The following is a 20,889-nucleotide window of genomic DNA, read 5'->3' as shown; positions in this document are numbered from 1 at the left end:
AGTATATACCCCAATAATAGAATGGATATGTGATGAATTCTTATAGCTTATCCTGAAAGAGTTCAGGGCAACTGTGAAATGACTGTGTGCCAGGTTCAGGGATAGCACTAAAATATCCCATATCTAAGAATGTGTAACCTCTTACTCCAATGTGCTGTGTTGGTAGGAACTATGCTAGGGCATGAAAAATTATCACCTATCCATCACGCGTAGATCCCTGAAGAAATCTGGAGAGAGATAACCAGAAAGACTGAGGGGAAAATAGAGAAGGAAAAGGACTTGCTGGTAGAGTGGGGCATGCACAAGATCATGGAGGAATGCAACAACCTGATAAGATCAGGGGAACTTCCAGGGGTTTGATTAACACTGGAACATAAAGTGCAAGTAAGAGAGTGAGGCTGACAGAATGTCTATGGTCCTTATTAAGGAGGGTCTTCTCAGCCATAATAGGAAGTGTGTGTTATATGAATTGTATTCCCTTAGATCAGAGAAATGATGGAAACTTTTCATCAGGAGGGTATCATAGGTGAATTTATATTTTTAATAGATCACTTTCCAACAGTGTAGAAGACGGACAAGACCATTAAGAGGGTTAGAGACACGAGTTAAGAGGTCGCTGTAGTCTGGGCAATAGATCTTCTATTCTGAGGTAATCCCAAATTCATATTCTGAGATACTGGAGTTTAGGGCTTCAATATAGGAATTTTAGGGGGATACCAGTCAGCCCATAACACCATCCAAAGATAATTCTTAAAACTTTGCTGATTTTCTCTCTTACCTCATTTTTTTCATTAGTACAACAGTCAAATCATCCCTTTCTTATAGGTCTTAACCCCTTTTTTATCTGAATAGTCATCATGCCTAATAGTTGCCTGTGTCTGATGATTCCTACAGTATTACTGTCAGCCCCGTTTTCTCTCTTAATATGACATTCACATGATTGTCATTAACTTTCACAGCTGCCTGCATTGACTACTGTACTGACAACATTTGGGCCACACCATAGCTGACATCTTTGTCTCCTTATTGCAAAGGAATAGGAATTGGCTGTGGAAATAAGTTGAATTTGAGAATCTGAAATGAGGAGCTCTCAGGAGAAAGTTAGAGCTGGAGCAAGTATTTGTCAGAAATTAGCTAAAGCTCTTAAGAGATGGGAACAATAGTCTTAAAGTAAAGAGAAGAAAAAAGGAATAAATATCAGACCTTAAGGAACACATACATATAAGGACCTGAGAGATGAAGCTGAGATGGTAAAAGAATCAACAAGGTTGGCAAGAAAATGGAGGCAAAACAGTGGCAAAGAAACCAAGGAAAAGGAAAGTTCCAATACCTTTTTGAGTACTGGCTCTGTCCCAATTGGATTCCTAAACAAACCGCTGATTTTTGTAAAGATAAAGCAATCTCTATGCCTGCGTGTATTAATTTAACATTATGCAAATATGAAATTTTATAAAGTAATAGATTACTAAAATGCTAATTTTCTTCTTAGGAGAATCTTACAATGTTTAGTTTCCAATTAACCAGTGCTTAAAGAAGACAAGCCCATTAGAGCTTATGGGCATCTACATTTTCTGAATTGTATATGTTTATGTTTAGTCTTGGGTTCTTGTTTTTAATTTGAATGAATTCATTTTTAAAAAATGTGGTCATTAAAATAGAGATAAATAGTATTCAAGGCTGTATTTATATTCCAGAGATACTTTGACAAGAATGGCTACTGAGAAACTTCTATGATGATCTTCCTGTATAAAAGTTTCATGGTATTAAAGATTTAGTTTTCCCAGGAGGGCAAAGTACATACTTATAACCTTGGCCAATGATAGTTTTTTAAAAAGCTAATTAAATGAAATTGCTATTAAAACTGGTGATACTAAAGCACATACAAGAAAAGAAGACATAGAATACTTGATAGTGTTTATTAAAAGAGAAACATTGTCGTACTGGGGATTAATAAGGAGCAGTTTACATAGAAGACTGTTTTAACTAAACAATGCAGGAAAATTAGAATTCAGTTTTCATAAAATGAACAACATTGTTTTGCATATGAGTGTAATCAAGCAAGCAGATTTGAGTGTAATTAAGCAACCAAGAGGATAGGTTTCCCCTTCCCTCCTTAACAATTCATACAATTTAAGTTACTGGTAAGGAACAAAATTAATATATTAGCTTAATGGTTTTATTTTTTTTTAATTAGCCAAAATTTGGCTTCATGAAAAATGGTTATTTATTTTTAAGACTGGCTACATAAAATAATATCTCTTTAGATTGCTGGTAAGACCTAAAACAACATTATTCTATTATAAGATATGCTTTTCCTTACCTTTTTTCAGGGTTAGATTAATGACTTCAATCGTGGTATCACTATAAAAAAATAGGGTATTCAATAATTGAACATTGAACAAATGTATAATTTAGTCAATAAATAGATTAATTCTATAGTTTACATTTTGAGAATTTAAATTCAAAATGAGTAACAGATGCACTAATGAGGACTGAACAAGAATAAAGTAATTTGGATAGAGGCTGTTCAACTATGTGTGCTGTAGAGTTATGTATGAGCACTGAGAAATGTATAGAATTGCTGAATAACTCTCGTATACACCTGAAACTAATATAACACTGTATCTTAACTATACTGGAATTAAAATTTTTAAAAAGTTAATAAAAAACAATCTTAAATATAAACAGAACAAAAATATACAATCAGAACTGAAGGCAAAAAAAAATGTTAATAGAGGTTATTAGCCTGGAATTAAAATGTTTTTTAACTTCCTAATTTTGGGGGCTTTGGAGAAATTATGTGATTTTACTCTTTCGGATAAGTGTCTTAGGATAATAAAACAATAGCAGCTTATCCTCTGACTAGCTAATATAGCGTTTAAAGGGCATAATAATTCTCTGAATCAAGTCAAAATCAATAAGACATCTAGGGAATCCAAGATGAAATTATGGGCAACTAAGGAGGCTAAACACAGGGGAATAAGGGGGCACCTGGGTGGCTCAGTCGGTTAAGAGTCTGATTTCGGCTCAGGTCATGATCTTGGGATCCTGGGATTGAGCCCTAAGGCAGGCTTCCTGATAGGCAGGGAGTCTGCTTGTCCCTCTTCCTCTGCCCTCCCTCCCAGCTCGTGCTCACTCTCTCTGTCCCTCTGTCTCTCTCAAATAAATAAATAAAAATCCTTATATATAAAAAACACAAGGGGAATAAGTACAGAAACAGTGATACATGAAAATTCCTGGTATAGCTTTGAGGGAAAGGCCAAGCAGGCTCTGCACAAGGTGGTAGAAATACCACCAGGCCATTGGGTAGGCATACACCATTACCTCCCTGGAAGACACACTGACCATTGTCACTGCGGACCACTCCCATGTCTTCATCTTTGGCAAGTACACCCCCCTGGCAACTCTATCTTTGGCCCCCATGGTAAGTGATACAGACAAGAAATCCTTCACTGCCATCCTATATGGCAATGGGCCTGGCTCCAAGGTGGTAGGCCATGAGCGAGAGAATGTCTCCATGGTGGACTACGCTCACAGCAATTACCAGGTGCAGTCTCCCATGCCCATGTGCCCTGAGACCTATGACAGAGAGGACGTAGCCATCTTTGCCAAGGGTCCCATGGCGCACCTGCTGCATGGCATCCAGGGCAGAACTACATTCCCCCACGTGATGGCTTACATGGCCTACATCAGTGCCAACCATGACCACTGTGCCTTGGCCAGCTTAGCAGGCGGTGCGTCCCCAGGCCCCGTTTGTTCAGCTAGCCCTGCTCCCCTTGGGCATCCTTTTCCGAGGGTCCAGGGCCTGGGCACCCACCAACCTATGGCAGATGTCCAGCCTTCCTCTTTCAGCACTGCCCACAGCCTGGGAGCCCACACCTCAATGGCCAGGTGGGTGGGGGTTTTCATAGTCTCTACAGCTGCCAGAAATAGGAAGACCCAGGAAACCAAAGACAGCTGCCTGCCTCACTCTTCTCTGGAATCTTCCACTGAGGCCAGACCAGTGCCTGGCCTCCAACCTCTGCTCCCTCCCTGCTGTCCTTTTGGCCAACACAGTAGGTTTCTCATGGGTAGGTGGAGAACATAGACTGCAGAAATTCCCAAAGCATCTTATTTTTCTTGCAAACATATTTTCCAAACCTGGAGGCCCTGGAGCTTCCATGGAACATTCCGGATCTAACCTTTCCACTCCCTTCTCCTCTGGAACCACCAGGCCCCACATGCTCATGTCCCTACCTGCAGAGGAGACCAAATTCTTCTCTGCAGGTTGGGGGTTTGCTCCCTCACTCATTCCAAGGCCTTCCAGGCCTCCCATAAAGTGAACTCCTTGGAATGGCCATCCCCAGGGTGGCAGGGCTGGGAAGAGCAGCCTGGAGAGACAGACACTTCCCAGCTCTCAATATGCATGCCCACTCCTCTCTGAAGTGAGACTCCTGTTTGGAAGGCCAAATTTCTTTTTCTCTTTTTGGTGTTGGTTAAAAGGGAACACAAAACATTTAAACAGAACTTCCCCCGCCAAAAACAAACAAACAAACAAACAAAAAAAAACCCTTTCTGAATATTTCTGGCAATAAAAAATAAGAAAATTACAGGTATAATTTGGACATGGGTTTACTTATAGAAACAGGTACACCTTTATTTAGTCCAATATTAAGAGATTACTAATATGAGCACTTGGAAAGCATGGGCCCAGAGAGAGAAGCAAACTCAACGACATAGATGCATCTAGAGGGTGTTATTCTAAGCAAAATACGTCAGTCAGAGAAAGATGAATACCATGTGATTTCACTCATATGTGGAATTGAAGAAACAAAACCAATGAGCAAAGGGGGGAGAAAAGGAGAGGTAGAGAGTGAAAGGCAAACCAAGACACAGACTCTTAGCTGTAGAGAACAAACTGATGGTTATCAGAGAGGAGGGGGAGGGAGGATGGGTGAAATAGGTGACCGGCACCAGGTGTTTTACAGAAATGATGAATCACTCTGTTGTACACTTAAAACAAATATTACACTGTATGTTAACTAGCTGGAATTTAAATCAAAACTTAAAAAAAGAATGAGGTCCCGGTTGATGTCTGAAGAACTCACTTTATATCATTCTAGCTGCCCGAGTGATACATCACACAGTCCTAGAGTGTAGAGCTGAAGCTGACTAGACCCTTCCTGCATTAAACTGCGATTGGTCTTGGTAATGGAGGCAGAGCAGAGGAACCAGGGCACGAGTTATGTGGAGCACAACTTAGAAAGTAGTTGGGGCACCGGCTGGGCTGGACTCCAAAATCACCACTGGCTGGAGATGTCTACAAGACCGTCAGCAGGACACAAACGCTTAAGTAAACTTAGCAAAAACCAGATGCTTTCTTCATGGCTAGTGTAGGCATATTTAAAAATAATCCCCCTTTTCAGACTCCTTTTACCAGAAAAGGAAAATCCAAATCTTCCCTATAAAAGAAAAACAAAACACTCTTTAAAAAAATATATATTTATTTGAGAGAGAGAGAGAGCGCGCGCTCGCGCATGTGTGCAGATGCACATGCACAAGCCGGGGGAGGGGCAGGCAGAAGGAGAAGCAGGCTCCCCGCTGAGCGAAGAGCCCCATGTGGGGCTGATCCCAGGATCCTGGGACCCTATTTTGAGCTGAAGTCAGATGTTTAATGACTGAGCCACTGAAGCGTCCCAAAACAAAACATTCTTAAACAAAAGTATATGTAACATTACAAAAGTCATAAACATGATTCATTATGGAGTGGAAATAAAGGATTTTCCCAGCAATCAAATTTTGTTCCATTCATTTAAATGGATCAGCCAAGTATCAAATGTGTGTGTGTGTGGGGGGGTGATGGTGAGGGGGGTATAGTTAATAATGTCCGTGCAAATGGTGAGGGCTGACTTTTAAGTCTTTTTTTTTACTTTATCTTATCACTCATTTTTGATAATAAACTCTCCAGACATATAACTTGTGTTTAAACATTCTAGATATATTGAGAAAGCTGGTGCCCACACAGAGATTTTTTTCAAGAATTTCTTACACTGCAAGACACACATTTTTTTCAGTGTTTCATGCAAATGGTGCTCATGGTCAACTGGTTTCTCTACCTCTTTCTCTGTCGTTCTCTCTCTTTTGTGTCCCTGCTGCTTCTTGATTCAAGGAGTTAATGAATTAGGCATAGCTTCTACATATCAAAAAAACCCTGTTTATTCCTTTTATTATATTAACAGGAATTAGTCACTCCTTGCCAAGTACATTAAGTTGAGGAATTATGAAACAGCAAAAACATAGAATATATATATATATATATTTATATATACACTTTTGTATTTGGTTAATTGATCTGGATATGCTAATGGAGGGAAGACAAAGGGTTTTTGTTTTCTTGGCTGTGATAAATTAAAGTACTTGAAGAAATGCATTTGTATTTAATGATTTTAAGTTTATTTGCTTGGTTTGTACAATATTTTAAGGCTTGTTTCCATGGATTTAATTTTTTTTATTTCTGCATTATGTTAATTTTGTTGGCCTTAGATACTCTAAAATCTATTTCTCTTCATAAGCTTCATCTTAAAAAAACATAAAATTTACGTACTTTTTGATTCAACACTAGCAGAGATAAAATTAAAATTTATAAACGAGTGAGTGTTATTTTCATCTCTATGCTTCTTTGAACCAGTATGCTCATTTGCCCCATAAATAGGAAGTTAAAGTTCTAAAATTAAGGAAATTAAATTAACCTCTGAATCTCCAAAACTTATTAAAATAATTTTATTATTTCTTGATGTACACAAATTCATTTTAATTTTTATTTTGTGGTTTTGTTTGTCTTATATTTATTTACTACCTGTATTGTGACAGTTGGTGTATCGGCTGCTAAGTTATAAAAGACAGGACCTCCTTCCTTCAGAGAGGCATAAAACCTAATGGGGAAGATGGCTAAAAAAATACAGATCATATCAAAACAGAAGGGGAAGTGCCAGGAAGAATGCAGTGTATGAGCCCATACTTATTTTAAGTTACAAATGGTGACCCTATGTTTTTTTTTTCTTAAAAAAAAAAACGATAAAAATTGTTCTTTTTTCTTCTTATACAAGAAATACATGTCCAATATGGGAAAATTAGAAATTCCACTTAGGCCAAAGGAAAAAAATTTAGATTATAATTATTCAGTGTAACCATTGTTACTATCATTTTAATATCTTTATGTACATAGTTTTACCAAATGCTATAATATTACACATATTGTTTTATAACTTTGTATCTTTCCATTTATTATATCATGACTGTTATTCCACTTAATTACTTTTTTAAAAATGTCATTAAATATCACATAATATTAGGGGATGTATTTGTACCATAATATACTAATAATCCATTATTTAACAATTGGAATGTTTCCAATTTGTTGTGATTAAAAGTAATGTTATCAAAATCCTTTGGCCACCCATAATTATTTCCTTAGAATATGTGTATAAACACCTCTGAGATCTCTGATACATCTTGGTCAGATTTTGGAGGTATCTATTTTGAATTCTTTTCTAATGATATGCCTCAAGGTAGAGAGTCCCGGGTTAGTTACAATTTGAGTCCTTTATGAATTAGTAAATATAGAATGTTGTAGAATGAGCCCATACTACTTGGTAGATCTGGCCTCAGGCTAGGCTTAAAAGGGAAAGTTCTGGCAGAATGAGGGTCTAGAGAGTTGTTTCAACTCGTGACTTTCATACATGTGATTAATAGCTGGTTTTAGCCTTGTTTTCTTCCCAGCTGCTCTAAGTCACTATTTCATTTATTATATTTGACTCAGAGATACCTCTTGTTTCCTCCTCTTTTACCCCTTTGTTTGAAATTGAATTATTTGGGTTTTATGGTACCTACCAAGGACTTTCAATACTGAACCCAAAGTTAATAGGCAACAACTTAAATTGTTTTGTATCTCAATATAAAATTTATTTATAGAAGGAGAGTGACAAGTGCTAATGCTTTGCTAATAATATAAAAACATTACAAAACAATAAATGTCTAAGAAAAGGCAGTTTTGCACATGTGGTGGTACTTCGACATGGCCTAAGGTAACTTCAAAGGGTTAATATTTCATGCTTTTAGAAGGCTACATTCTAAAATTGTGTAGAGGTACATATTTTAGTTGAATGTTAAAAACCAAACTTTTCTTAAATACACACACACACACACACACACACACACAAAGTTCTCATATGCTGATCAATAAAGGGAGCTTATATTTAGAGAGATGGCAGCCCACATGATTCATTTTGAGGGAATGCTACATAAATTTTCTCATCTGTAGATACTGACTGCAAAAGGTGTTTGAATGCCCTAAGTTTCACAGTTAGAGATCTATTATTCTGTACAGCAAGGATCTCTCTCTCTCTTTTACTTTCTTCTTTTATTCTTTTTGTTTTTTGTTTTTTTTTGCTATGCCAAAAACTAGTGGATATGGTATATAAATGGATTGAGGAAAGGATAGAATCTTGTCAAAAACTTCCCAACCTTTATAACCCAAACTATATATAAGAAAATAATATTTTTTTTCTTTATAAGAAAAATCTGAATTCTCTGTCATCACTCCAGGAGATTCTGATTCAGTAATTCATGACAGGGATCTGGAATTATAATGTTGAAATGCTCTTCAAAGACTTCTAGTCAACCAAGTTTGGCGGCCGTTGCCTGAAGCCATTTTCAACAATCAATTTAGCGGAAATTAAGTGGGATTAAATGAAAGTAACAAAAACACATAGAGCTCAAAGTAATTTTATGGGGAAGGGTCATTGAAAAACATCATGTTCATTTTAGCCTTTATCCTTGCTTATGTTTAAACATTTTTTTTAAGAATTTATTTATTTATTTGACAGAGAGAGACACAGCGAGAGAGGGAACACAAGCAGGGGGAGTGGGAGAGGGAGAAGCAGGCTTCCCGCCGAGCAGGGAGCCCGATGCGGGGCTCAATCGCAGGACCCTGGGATCATGACCTGAGCCGAAAGCAGACGCTTAATGACTGAGCCACCCAGGCGCCCCATGTTTAAAACATTTTTAAAATTAATTTCTAACCTTTTATAACATTCTCATGATCAACAATGTTTTCACGATCACCAGGCTTTAGAGCTCAGGATGATTATAATAACCATCTTGCCTCTTGTCCTCATTTTTCCAGTGAGACAGAATAAGTGACTTGGTCAGCATTATATTGTAGAAAGTCACAGATTTGGAACTATGGTAGGATTTCCTGATTCCATCCAACCAGTGTTCTTTACACTACATCACAACTTCTCACTACAATACCCTCTTTTGAGGTATCCAGAATCATTTTGTTGATTATCTGACATCTATTTAAAATTGTGCATATAATTAAAATACAGTGCCTTATCTCTTATTCAGTATGTTATTTTTGTATTTTTCAGTGGAAATGATTTTAATAAAATACTAACGTTTTAGGCCTAGATTGGTAGTTAATCTGAACAAACATCATTTGCTCTGCAATTTAATTAAAATGTGAAGGAGAAAGAACTTGTTTAAATGTCTTGACATTTGATGTTTTGCTATTATGGAAATTATGACAAATATCTATAATGGAAATTCTGCAAATTGTGTGCTAAACCTTGGATTTTCTCATAAGAACACTCAGCTTTCTGGTATGCACATGATATTCAAACTACTGAGGTAAACACTGGCAATCAGTGCTTCTAAAGCAGTACAAACAATGCCATTCTAGCAGCAGACTGGCAGTGTCAGAAAATTCATTTTCTGCCTTAAGAATATGGACAATGGAAAGAATCTATAAAGTGGTAATTAATATAAATAATTTAAAACCTGAGGCATGCAGATTCTCTCTAAATATATCATTTCCAAATATAATGTTTCATCTTGCTTAGATAGGAAGACTAATTTTAACAGCAAGAAATTTTTTTCAGCTTTATTGATGTATAATTGACAAATAAAAATTGTATATATTTAAGGTATACCACTTGATGTTTTGATATACATACACCTTGTGATCACCATAATCGAGCTAATTAACGTATCCATCACCTCACATAGTTACCTTTTTTTTTTTCTTTTTCTCTGTGTGTGTGTTTGTGGTGAGAGCTCTTGAGATTTTTCCTTTTATTTTTAAGATTTTACTTATTTACTTGAGAGAGAGAGACTGAGCAGGAGAGAGAAAGAGAGAGAGAATCTGAAGCAGGTTCCACTCTGAGTAAGGAGCCCAATGCGGGGCCCGATCCCACAACCGCAAGAACATGACCTGAGCTGAAACCAAGAGTCAGGTGCTTAACTGACTGAGCCACCCAGGCATCCCGCGATCTATCCTCTTAACAAATGTCAATATACAAATATAGAGGAATATATTTTTAATACAGTGTAACTACAGATGCAGGAATAGTTGTCACACTCAGACCACAGAGCAAAGAATCTAGCTGTCTAGCACTGAACCAATCAACAGTAAATGTTGCCCATGTAGATGGAACACAGATGGTTCATTGGTGATAGGGCTTCTCTAGGAAGCAGAGTCCTCCCTTGAATATCAATCATCTGTTGCAGAGAATCCCTTACCATGTTTTTAATGGTAATGAAGATGATTTCTTTCCAGATGTCATGCTGTGTATTTATAGGTTCCTCCTTTAGAATGTAACATTCTCTCACATGTTGCAGAGGTAACAGTATTTGTATAACTCCAGTTTAGATCATAGACCTATGTAACTATGAACTCAGGCATGAATTTATGAGATTTTGGCCTAATTCTTGAAGATTAATTCAAATGCATTATAGACACCAGGGATTAAAATATATGTATCGTCCATTTATCCCATAAACAACTATTTATTATCTTTTATATGCCAGACACTATTTTTAAGAGTTGAGGTTACAGGTCTGATACTGCTTTTCATTTGCTTATTCATTTGTTTTGTTTTTTAGATTCCACAAATAAGTGAAATCATATGGTATTTGTCTTTCTCTGTCTGGTTTATTTCACTTAGCATACCTTCTAGATCCATCCATATTGTCACAAATGGCAAGATTTCATCGTTTTTATGACTGAGTAATATTCCATAGTGTGTGTGTATATATACACGTATCTCATATCTTCGTTATCCATTCATCTATCAGTGGACACTTGAGCTGCTTCCATATCTTGGCTATTGTAAATAATGCTGCAATAAGCATAGGGGTGTATATATCTTTTCAAATTAGTGTTTTTATTATTTTTGAGTAAATATCCAGTAGTGGAATTATTGGATCATATTGTATTTCTATTTTTAATTTTTGAGGAATCTCCATACTGTTTCTACAGTGGCTGTACCAAGTTACGTTCCCACCAAGAGTGCACAAGGCTTGCCCGAGGGGAGGGATGTAGAGGTTGGGCAAAATGGGTGAGGGGGGAGTGATGGGAGATATTGTCTTCCAGTTATGAAATGAAAAAGACATAGGAATGAATAAAAAGTACAGAATAGGGAATATAGTCAATGGTATTGTAATAGCATTGCATGGTGACAGAAAGTAGCTACTCTTGCAGTGATCTGAGTATGTTAACACATGGAGTTGTTGAATCACTATGTTATATGTTTGAAACTAATGTAACATCGTGTGTCAATTATACTCAAATAAAAAAATAAAAAATAAATAAAAGAAGAATGCTTGATAAAAAAAAGGAGTTCAAGTTATAGTATTGAATAATCAAATACCCTTTACCCTCATGGAGCTTACATTCTAGTTGGGAGGCACTATAAAATAAGTAAATATAAAACATATGAAGTGGTAATGAATGAATACAGAGAAATGAGGCAAAACGTTTGATAGGAAGAAGGGTCAGGATGGTGGTGAAGTTCTAGTTCTAGTGCATGACAAAGGAAGTGTCACCCATTAGGTGACATTTGAATAGAAATCAGCAGTGTTAAAGAAGAAAGTCAAGCAGATACCTGGAGAGTGCTTTGCCAGAGGGAATAGCAGGAGCAAAGTCTCTGAGGTAAGAATGTGCATGGAGCAACAAGGAGAACAGTAGTGTTTGTCGTAAAATTAACAAGGGTTAAAAGAGGTAGGAAAAGTTGGTGTATTAGGTTTCAGATCATCTGGAGTCCTTAATACATTGAAAGGATGTTGGGTTTTGTTTTTGTTTTTTGTTTTTTTGCCTGACTGAATACAGGAATGTGATAGAAAAGTGTTGATTGGAGGAGTGATATGACTTAGTATTTTCTGTGAGACCCATTATCCTTCTGAGTGAAGGATAAACTATAGGAAGCCAATTGTGGAAGCAGGAAACTAGTTACAAATAATCACAATAATCAAGGAAAAAGTTGATGATGGTGAAACAAATGAGAATTTATCAGAATCTGTAAATAACTTGAAAATGGGGATGCCAAGGTATTTTGAAGACCAGATGTGGAATTGTAGAGTTAAAGAGGCATGAAGAATGAGTCCAAGATTTTTTCACTGAAAACTTGGAAGAATAAAGTTGTCATTTAATGAAATGGAGAAGAGAGAGAAGACTTTTTTTGTTTTTTGTTTTGTTTTGTTGGTTTTTTTTTTGTTGTTGTTGTTTTGTTTTGGAGGATATTGAAGATCAAGAGTTCTATTTTGAAATTTTAAGACTGAGGTGTCTATTAGCTATCCAAATAAAAACATTAAGGAGGCAGTTATACATGCATGTTGGGATTTCAAGGGAAGTATTTGCACTTGGAATATAGCCTTTGCATTCTTCAGACTATATACGTGATACTCAGTCATGAGATTGGATGAGATTATCTTGGGAGTGAAGAGAAGGGAACTGAGTATTATTAAACTGGAGCACTGCATTGCTTAGGCATATGAAAGATGCAGGGGAACTAGCAAAAGGGACTGAGAAGGAGTGGCCACTGAGGTAGGAGAAAAACAAGACTCTGTTGGTGTCCCAAGTTTTGAGTGGGTCAAATATTTCATGAAACAAAAACTGACTAGCTGATTCAAATTCTGCAAATGAGCTAGTAATAAGAATATTTATAGCTTTCCAGAAGCTAGACAATTTTTATGACTTAGAATCTTGGTATTGGAACTGGCTGTCTCTATACATGAAGAAATTTCCTCAAAAATAAAACTATTTCTATAAAATGTTCATGTCTTCCAGAGGAGGCATGACATGGCTGTGTCTTATAATCTTTGCAAATTGGAATGTTTGCAAAGGCCCTGTTGTCCCCTTTTTAAAATGATATGATGTCTTTCCTTCATTATTATGACCGTAATATTATAGAATACTTACTATGTGTGAAATCATTGTTTTAAGTAATTTACGTTAAATATTAGCAAGAACCTTATGTACTATAGACAGCAGGAATTCAAGAGAAGGAAGTGAGCCATAACAAGCTGGGAAATTTACTCAAGGTCAACTGAAAATTGTTATATTCAGAATTCAAACCCCAGTAGACTTCCCAATGGTAGCATTCATCCTTAATCACTACACTAAACTGCCCCCCTCTAGATGCAGTCTCACCTCATGAATTCAGAATAGTCCAACTATCCATACTGAAAAAAATTTGGATTTCTCTTGATTATATGTTAGGTTTTTCACTTGGGTGCTTTTGCTTCAGCCGTTTAAGTTTCGGTCTTTGTGATTGATGCAGTGCTATGGTGAATCTAGAAAGCCTTTCTTTTGCCTTCCAGATTGTATTTGTTTCTCACTTCAACTCCCTGTGTTGCAGATGCCACACACTTCATGTGCATATCCCTTCCTCTTTTGTATCCATCTCGGAAAAGCGGGACGACAGTAAAACTTTTGATGCATGTGCATTGGGGAAGTTCCTTGAATTTTTTCAAGAAATTGTCCTTCCGTGTGATATTTCGTATCAGTAGGTCATAATTTTGATGAAACTTCTCAGGGAATGCATAACTGTGGAAGGTTAAATTCACAAATTTATAAATGCTTAGAGGACCTTATAGTTTAAAATTTCAAGATCTGAAGTAATGGATTTCTCATGGTAGACTGATCGAGATATTATTGACATGTCCAAGACTTTTCTCATCCTAGCAGTACATGTCTGGGAAGAGGACAGCCACACCTCTTATTCTCCCATGAATGGTACAGGGGATAGGCAGTATTGTGTGTTTGATCCCATGCAGCAATCTTAAGGCAGATAACATTTTGGAATTACTTTGCAAAACATATGCCCTAAATAAACATAAATCATATGACCTGATTTGGGAATCCTGTAGTTGAAAAACAGAATTCCAAATTTTATTACCTTTATGCAATGCCAAAATTGAATCTGAGAACTTCCTAACAAGTGGATATTTGTATGGAAAAAATGGTAATCTATATGTTCTGGAGTATATTTGGTGTTTGAAAGGACCAAAAAATCTATTTTTATCTCTCTGCACAGATTCTGAATCCACTGACAAACATGCGTAGAAGACAGGCAAACAAACCTTTCTAATTAGTGATTGAAGTGGGGATGTAGAATAGGGTTAGGGATCTGGACTCATGGTTTTGCCAGCACTGCTGTGCACCTACTGACTCTAACTTTCCACTGAGATTTGGAGAGAGTTTTTTCAGATCAAGTTTGGAGTTCAAAGAATGGAAAAGAGACAAGAATTGATTAAGAAATGATTTTTTTATATATTACATTTAGCCAGTTGAGCAATATGGAACAGACTTCTCTGAGAGGTAGAGTAAGAGATGGGAAAAAAATGAAGAGTGTAGATTTACACAGAAACATGAGCTGGGGAAATATGATTCTTCCTGCCACAAAAATTAGTCATTTTAATCTGTCTAGCAAATACACACATGCATAATTTTTTAAGGCTTCCTGCATCGATGAATGTCCATTCCTACTGTTATAACTCTGTGATGGTCTATTTTATGTGTCCACTTGGCTAAGCTATGGTACCCAGATATTTGTCTAGATGTTGCTGTGAAGACAGTTTTTACGTGTGAGAATCAGTAGACTTTGAGTAAATCAGCTCATCCTTTATAATGTGGATGGGTTTCATTCAATCAGATAAGGCTTTATGAGACTTTTCTCATGGTCCTGAGGTCCCTCCAGGAAGAAGAGATTCTACTACCAGACTGGTCTCTGACTCAAGACTGAAACATCGACTCTTCTCTGTTCTTCAGTCTGCTGGCCTGCCTTGCAAGTTTTTGCCTTTGAAGTCCCCACAATTTCTTGAGTCAAAACCTTAAGATAAATCTGTTTGTTGTATCTGTCTCTGTCCGTCCATCCATCAACCTATCCATCCATTCCATCCATCTTATGGCTTCTATTTCCCTGGAGAACCCTGACTGAAACAATTCATAAGGATTGTTCCCACCCCAGATTTTACATGACTTATTATATAAATCTAGAATCTAACTCTATCTTCTCTAGTATATTATAAACTTTTTAAGGCCTGAGAATTTTTTTTTTTATTTGTAAATCCTTTGTTAAGGTTTAGTTGTCTGTGATTATTTAAGTTTGATGTTTTACTCTTAGAAATTGTATATTGGGGGCGCCTGGGTGGCTCAGTCGTTAAACGTCTGCCTTCGGCTCAGGTCATGATGCCAGAGTCCTGGGATGGAGTCCCACATCAGGCTCCCTGCTCCGTGGGAAGCCTGCTTCCCCCTCTCCCACTCCCCCTGCTTATGTTCCTGCCCTCACCGTGTCTCTCTCTGTCAAATAAATAAATAAAATCTTTTAAAAAAAAAGAAATTGTATATTGACTATTATAGAAGAAATATCTAATAGGAAATGCATTATTAAGTATGGTGCATAAAATTAACACGTGAAGTATTGGGACTCTCAGTTCATAGTACTCAGTTCAGCAATACATGGGGATGGAGCTGTGTCTAGGTTCCAGAGTCAATTATTGGTAATTGGTAATTTTAGATAATTGTTTTCAAACACTCTTCCAGATATAGAATTTTCTGTGTATCTGAGGAATGCACATTCCCTGATGGACAGAAAATGCACCACTTTTTTCATTATATATGACTTACATTCTTTTTTCCCATTATGCCCTACATTTTACTACCTTTACTTCCTCCCCACTTTTATTATTTGACCCCAGCATGTATCTGAATTTCATATATACTTCAGGGTTCAGGCTAAATACAACTTCTGTCATAAAGTCTTCCTTAAGTTTCCTCTACTGTTTCCATTTCTCTTTAACTGTACCTTTCCTAAGTTTTATTAATTTCTAATTTTTATTTTATATATAGTATTTTCATAACAGGTAGGATCCATTTTCATCTTTGTAAACCCAGAACAACATAGAAGTAGCTTAAACACTGAAAATTATCTGTTAAAAAGTGAACTGATGAGTGCACATGATGTTATGTTCTTTTGGCAATTTACAGTTAGAGACATAAAAGTAAGAGCCTAAAAGTTTGGTAACTGAACCCAGAATTCATGTCTACTTTTTAACTATCTCTCGATGTTTTTCTGGATGAATTCAGTGGTTTATCCTGACGTATCATCTTTGTTCCTTATCTCTTTTTCTATTTGAAAACTAGAATAATACCAAGATTTTACTTACCATATTGTGATAGTATCAAGAATCAGGGCTTTTATGATAACTGAGCAAAGTGGAGCAGCTACGTATGAACTTTTCCCACTAAAGCTATTTGTACTGTGTATTAGCTATGCCTGTCCCCCTTCCTTCCATGTCCATAGCCCCAGCATCTAATGCACTGTCAACCATTGTTTGGCCCAGCATGCTATTTTGGCCACAGGCATAGATAATTTAGGGAGAGATTAATGCCAGGGTGTGAAGACCAGATGAGGATCAAACAAACTTCATGACGAAATTATGCGCTTCTATTAATTACTTAGGCAGGTCTGCATTTTGTGTGAAGTTTCTTCCATTAGTAGAAAGACAATAATATTGAATTAACTAGTTCTATTAAATGTGAGACATGTGCATAATTGCAAGTCTGACCACGTAGTAAGAAGACTATAGGGCACACACTTTCATCAACTATGTTTTGATTTGACTGAGTTAGAACTCAAGATGACTCACTTCTTCACCTTTATTCACTAATGCTGTTTTCTCAGCTACCTTGCAAGAAAACAAAGTGTCATAATGTACATTGGATCTCGAATGTTAAATGCACTGTTCCTTACTGCAAAATGCTTATACTAGAAGCTATTGTACTTGTTGTCCTGAGTGAATGGACATTCCTTTTCATGTTTCTTTTGCTTATTTCTTATGCAGATAATTATAACCTCTAAATGAGAACACGAAGAACAATAGCACACTTTGATCATTTTCCGGAAGTTATACAAATAGAATGGGTAAATGAAATTGGATTTTTCGATTACATATAAAATAGCACAGACTTTAATGACCTTCTTATCTCAGGGAAGCACTTATTAAGGATTAGCAATTTAAAAGAGCTTGGAGGTATTAGCATCTGCAAAGGGTTTAAGAAAGTTGGATTATCAAGACACACGCTCTATATCTTTCTCTTCTTCGTGCTAGATTGAGGGAATAATTATGGGTAGAAAGATTTTCCCATTTCCCCCAAGACTCTCTGCTCAGAGTTTACTCTTTAGAATTCATAACTCTTTCAATGGAGATTAACACTTTATCAACAGGTATTCTAAAAAAGATCCCGTCAGTTGCTAAGCAGGATTCACAGCTGCTTGCTAAATCCCACCCCTACACATGTTAGTTCCCTCACAAGTGCAGCCATTAATGCCCTATGAGTTAGGAACACTGCAGTCAAGTATACTTAGCAGGTAGCATGATGTTCCCTTTACCAACCAATGTTGGGTCTTTGCCAACCTATAATCCTGGTACGTAAGCCTCATCCTTTATCTTAAGCAGTTTCTACTGTTGGAGTCCATACAAAAGTACAAAGTAATTCTGCCATATAATGTTATTAAATACTCTTTTTAGGCTCCACCATAGAATGAGTGTAAGGTTTCCTTCTATTTGTGTTTACTGTTAAAACCAGAAGCCATGTCATTAACACAGGTTACACTGCTAGACTCTGAATGGCTAAGTTGAAGTGGTTGTTTAGATAAGTCATAATTTATTCCAAAGAAAAGATATCTGGCCTGAGAAGCAGGCGGTCAGAATAAGGGTTAAAGGTAACTGTTGTAACCTGTCCAAGGATTTTCCACAAGATTCAGGGAGAAAGTACACCAGTGATACCTTATATGAGGGCCCATTGGCCCCCTAAATGCATGTTCAATCCATTGATGTTACTAAATAATATGATTAAGCATCTACAGAATAAATATACTTTATTATTATGTATTATGAGATACGTCTTGCATTACCACTCAGCTTGAGTTATGGATAGGACATCAGCAAGTTGGTGGCTATGGAATGTAATAGGGCTTCCCTGCTTGCAGAAGCACCTTCAACCTCCATGCCACAGCACAACTTGATTCTGTGCCATTCCATACCAAGTTGGAAGAAACGAAATTTTCGTCATCTCTCTCTCTAAATCATTCTGGCAGCCTCATGGCAATCAAGACTATGTCAGGAGGGGATCATGGTGCAAGTGTTTTTGTGCTTAAGGACTTTATGTCTTTACATCCGTGCAAAACAATGACACACAGTAGAGGCTAAATATATGGGTAGAATACTGAATGATCACACGTTACATTATAATATGGACAAATTATTCATAGTAGGGGCGCCTGGGTGGCTCAGTCGTTAAGTGTCTGCCTTCGGCTCAGGTCATGGTCCCAGGGTCCTGGGATCGAGCCCCGCATCGGGCTCCCTGCTCAGCGGGAGGCCGGCTTCTCCCTCTCCCTCTGCCTTCCGCTCCCCCTGCTTGTGCTCTCTCTCTCTCTCTCTCTCTCTCTGTCTAATAAATAAATAAATAAAATCTTTAAAAAATATATTTTATAAAAAAATTATTCATAGTAGTTTATTTATATTGCTTAACCCCTTTATAAAGCACATCTCGTACTCAACTGCATAATGTCTAAGGCTTTGTTGGATTTTAAATAATTATTAATATGTATGTGCTTTTCCCAAATTGCGACACTGTTCATCCAAAGTAGATAAGATGATGGTGTTTAAGGATACAAACTTGTAATAAGGAAATAAGCCATAGAGATCGAATGCATAGTATAATGAATATAGACAGTAATGTACCGTAATTATGTAATATGATAAATATTGCTACGATGGCAATCCGATCACAGTATATAAATGTATCGAAGTAACTTTATGTATGCTGTATGCTATACACCTGAAAATTACATAATGTTACCTGTCAAATTTATTCAATAAATAAATAAAAAGAAAAAACGAAATACATAAAAGAAGATTTTCCTTTCTAGTCTATATTCTTTCTCTATTCTATTTCCTCACATTCTAGTCACGTAAATTACAATTATAAATATTCTGCCTGGAAATTAGGATTTGATGCAACTCCCCTATTAACAAGTTGACTCCAGTCTGTTTATTTATTATTCTCCTTACCTTTTTTCAAATCTTCATTCGTCAAACTCTCAACTAAACTTCCATTTCTTATACTAAATATGTCCATCCAGGTAAATTGGCCAGTTGCTGGCATTATATCAGGAGTGAGCAACCAACCTCTCTCACCACAAGTAACTCATATAATACCTCATATTTTTCAATTTACTCTTTTATTTCTCTCTTAATATCAAAGTTATACACACACGTGCATATAATCACTTTCCTCAATAGCATTGATAATTACTGCATTCTTATTCATTAATTTTATCAGATCAATTTTAATGCTTATAATATGGCAGGCATTTTGTCAGGATGCAAAGGTAGGTAATACCTAATCACTCCCTTGAAGGTTCTCTCGGAACCATGCCATTTCCTGTTTACAGTCACTTGCTGATAATGGGCATAGCCTGGTGTTCTAATCCTGGCCCCATCAGGCTCCACTAGGACCACCAATATATGTGGTTGTTGTGGATGTGGATTTGGGATTCAGCCTGGGGTGATTCAGTCTCCTTATCATCTGCTTGTTTACTTCTGTGTTGGGGGGAGAATTATTTTACTTCTGTATTGCTCAATAAATGTGATTTAAAAATAAAAATTATAGCAGTACTTATTTCACAGGGTTGCAGTGAGGCTTTAATGACAGGTTATGTACTAAACTCAACATAATACTTGGCATGTTATACCCACTTAATAGCGGTGTGTGCATGTGTGTGATTGTTTTGAAACATTTGAAAATGATGGATCTACATAATTGTAATTAATTTTTTTGGACAAAAGACAATATGAGATCTTTTAGATAATTTGGTGAGTATTTGCATCTTGATTTTGTACTTATTTGTGATTTTTTTAACTTCAACTTCATGTAAATATCACAAAAATTAATATAGTTTTTAACATTAAGATAATTTGCTTTTATATTTTATATAATAAAATAAAATATTTTATATTTTATATTATATGTATAATATGTGGGGCTATATCCCACATATTATAAAATCTTGAGTAAAATTTACAAAACAATTATAAAGCCACGATGGAAGCAGTTATTACTAGAAATTTTGGATTTTATTTTATATGGCTCAGGTAAACAAAGAGGAAGGTTAAGATAATGGCATACTTTTTTATTTGAAAGGACTGAGTTTAAGAGCTATTTACTTACGGAAACTTTATGATGTAAAAATTTAAACATCTGAAGAAAACATCTAAAATAGTGACTTTACTATTCTAGGCTGTTTCCCTTCTTTTTATCTTTCAGGAATACACAATAGATATAATTTTTGCGCAAACCTGGTTTGACAGTCGTTTAAAATTCAACAGTACCATGAAAGTGCTTATGCTTAACAGTAATATGGTAGGGAAAATTTGGATTCCTGACACGTTCTTCAGAAACTCAAGAAAATCTGATGCACATTGGATAACAACTCCTAATCGTCTGCTTCGAATTTGGAATGATGGACGAGTTCTATATACTCTGAGGTAATACTACTTAAAAAA

The 20,889-nt window shown here is 36.4% G+C and overlaps 1 protein-coding gene across 2 annotated transcripts in view; it reads left to right on the top strand.

Annotated features, from left to right (window-relative positions):
* GABRG1 (gamma-aminobutyric acid type A receptor subunit gamma1) overlaps window positions 1-20,889 on the top strand; it is an 85,989-nt gene that overhangs the window by 36,875 nt on the left and 28,225 nt on the right. For both annotated transcript variants that reach the window (XM_027600581.2, XM_027600580.2), the window contains exon 4: window positions 20,651-20,871. In XM_027600581.2, the coding sequence (XP_027456382.1) occupies window positions 20,651-20,871 (221 nt within the window). The remainder of the gene's footprint in view (window positions 1-20,650; window positions 20,872-20,889) is intronic.

This window comes from Zalophus californianus, chromosome 2 (assembly GCF_009762305.2).
Source record: "Zalophus californianus isolate mZalCal1 chromosome 2, mZalCal1.pri.v2, whole genome shotgun sequence".
NCBI lineage: Eukaryota > Metazoa > Chordata > Mammalia > Carnivora > Otariidae > Zalophus > Zalophus californianus.
Note: the sequence above shows the minus strand (reverse complement) of the source record. Positions and strands in the feature narration are given on the sequence as shown.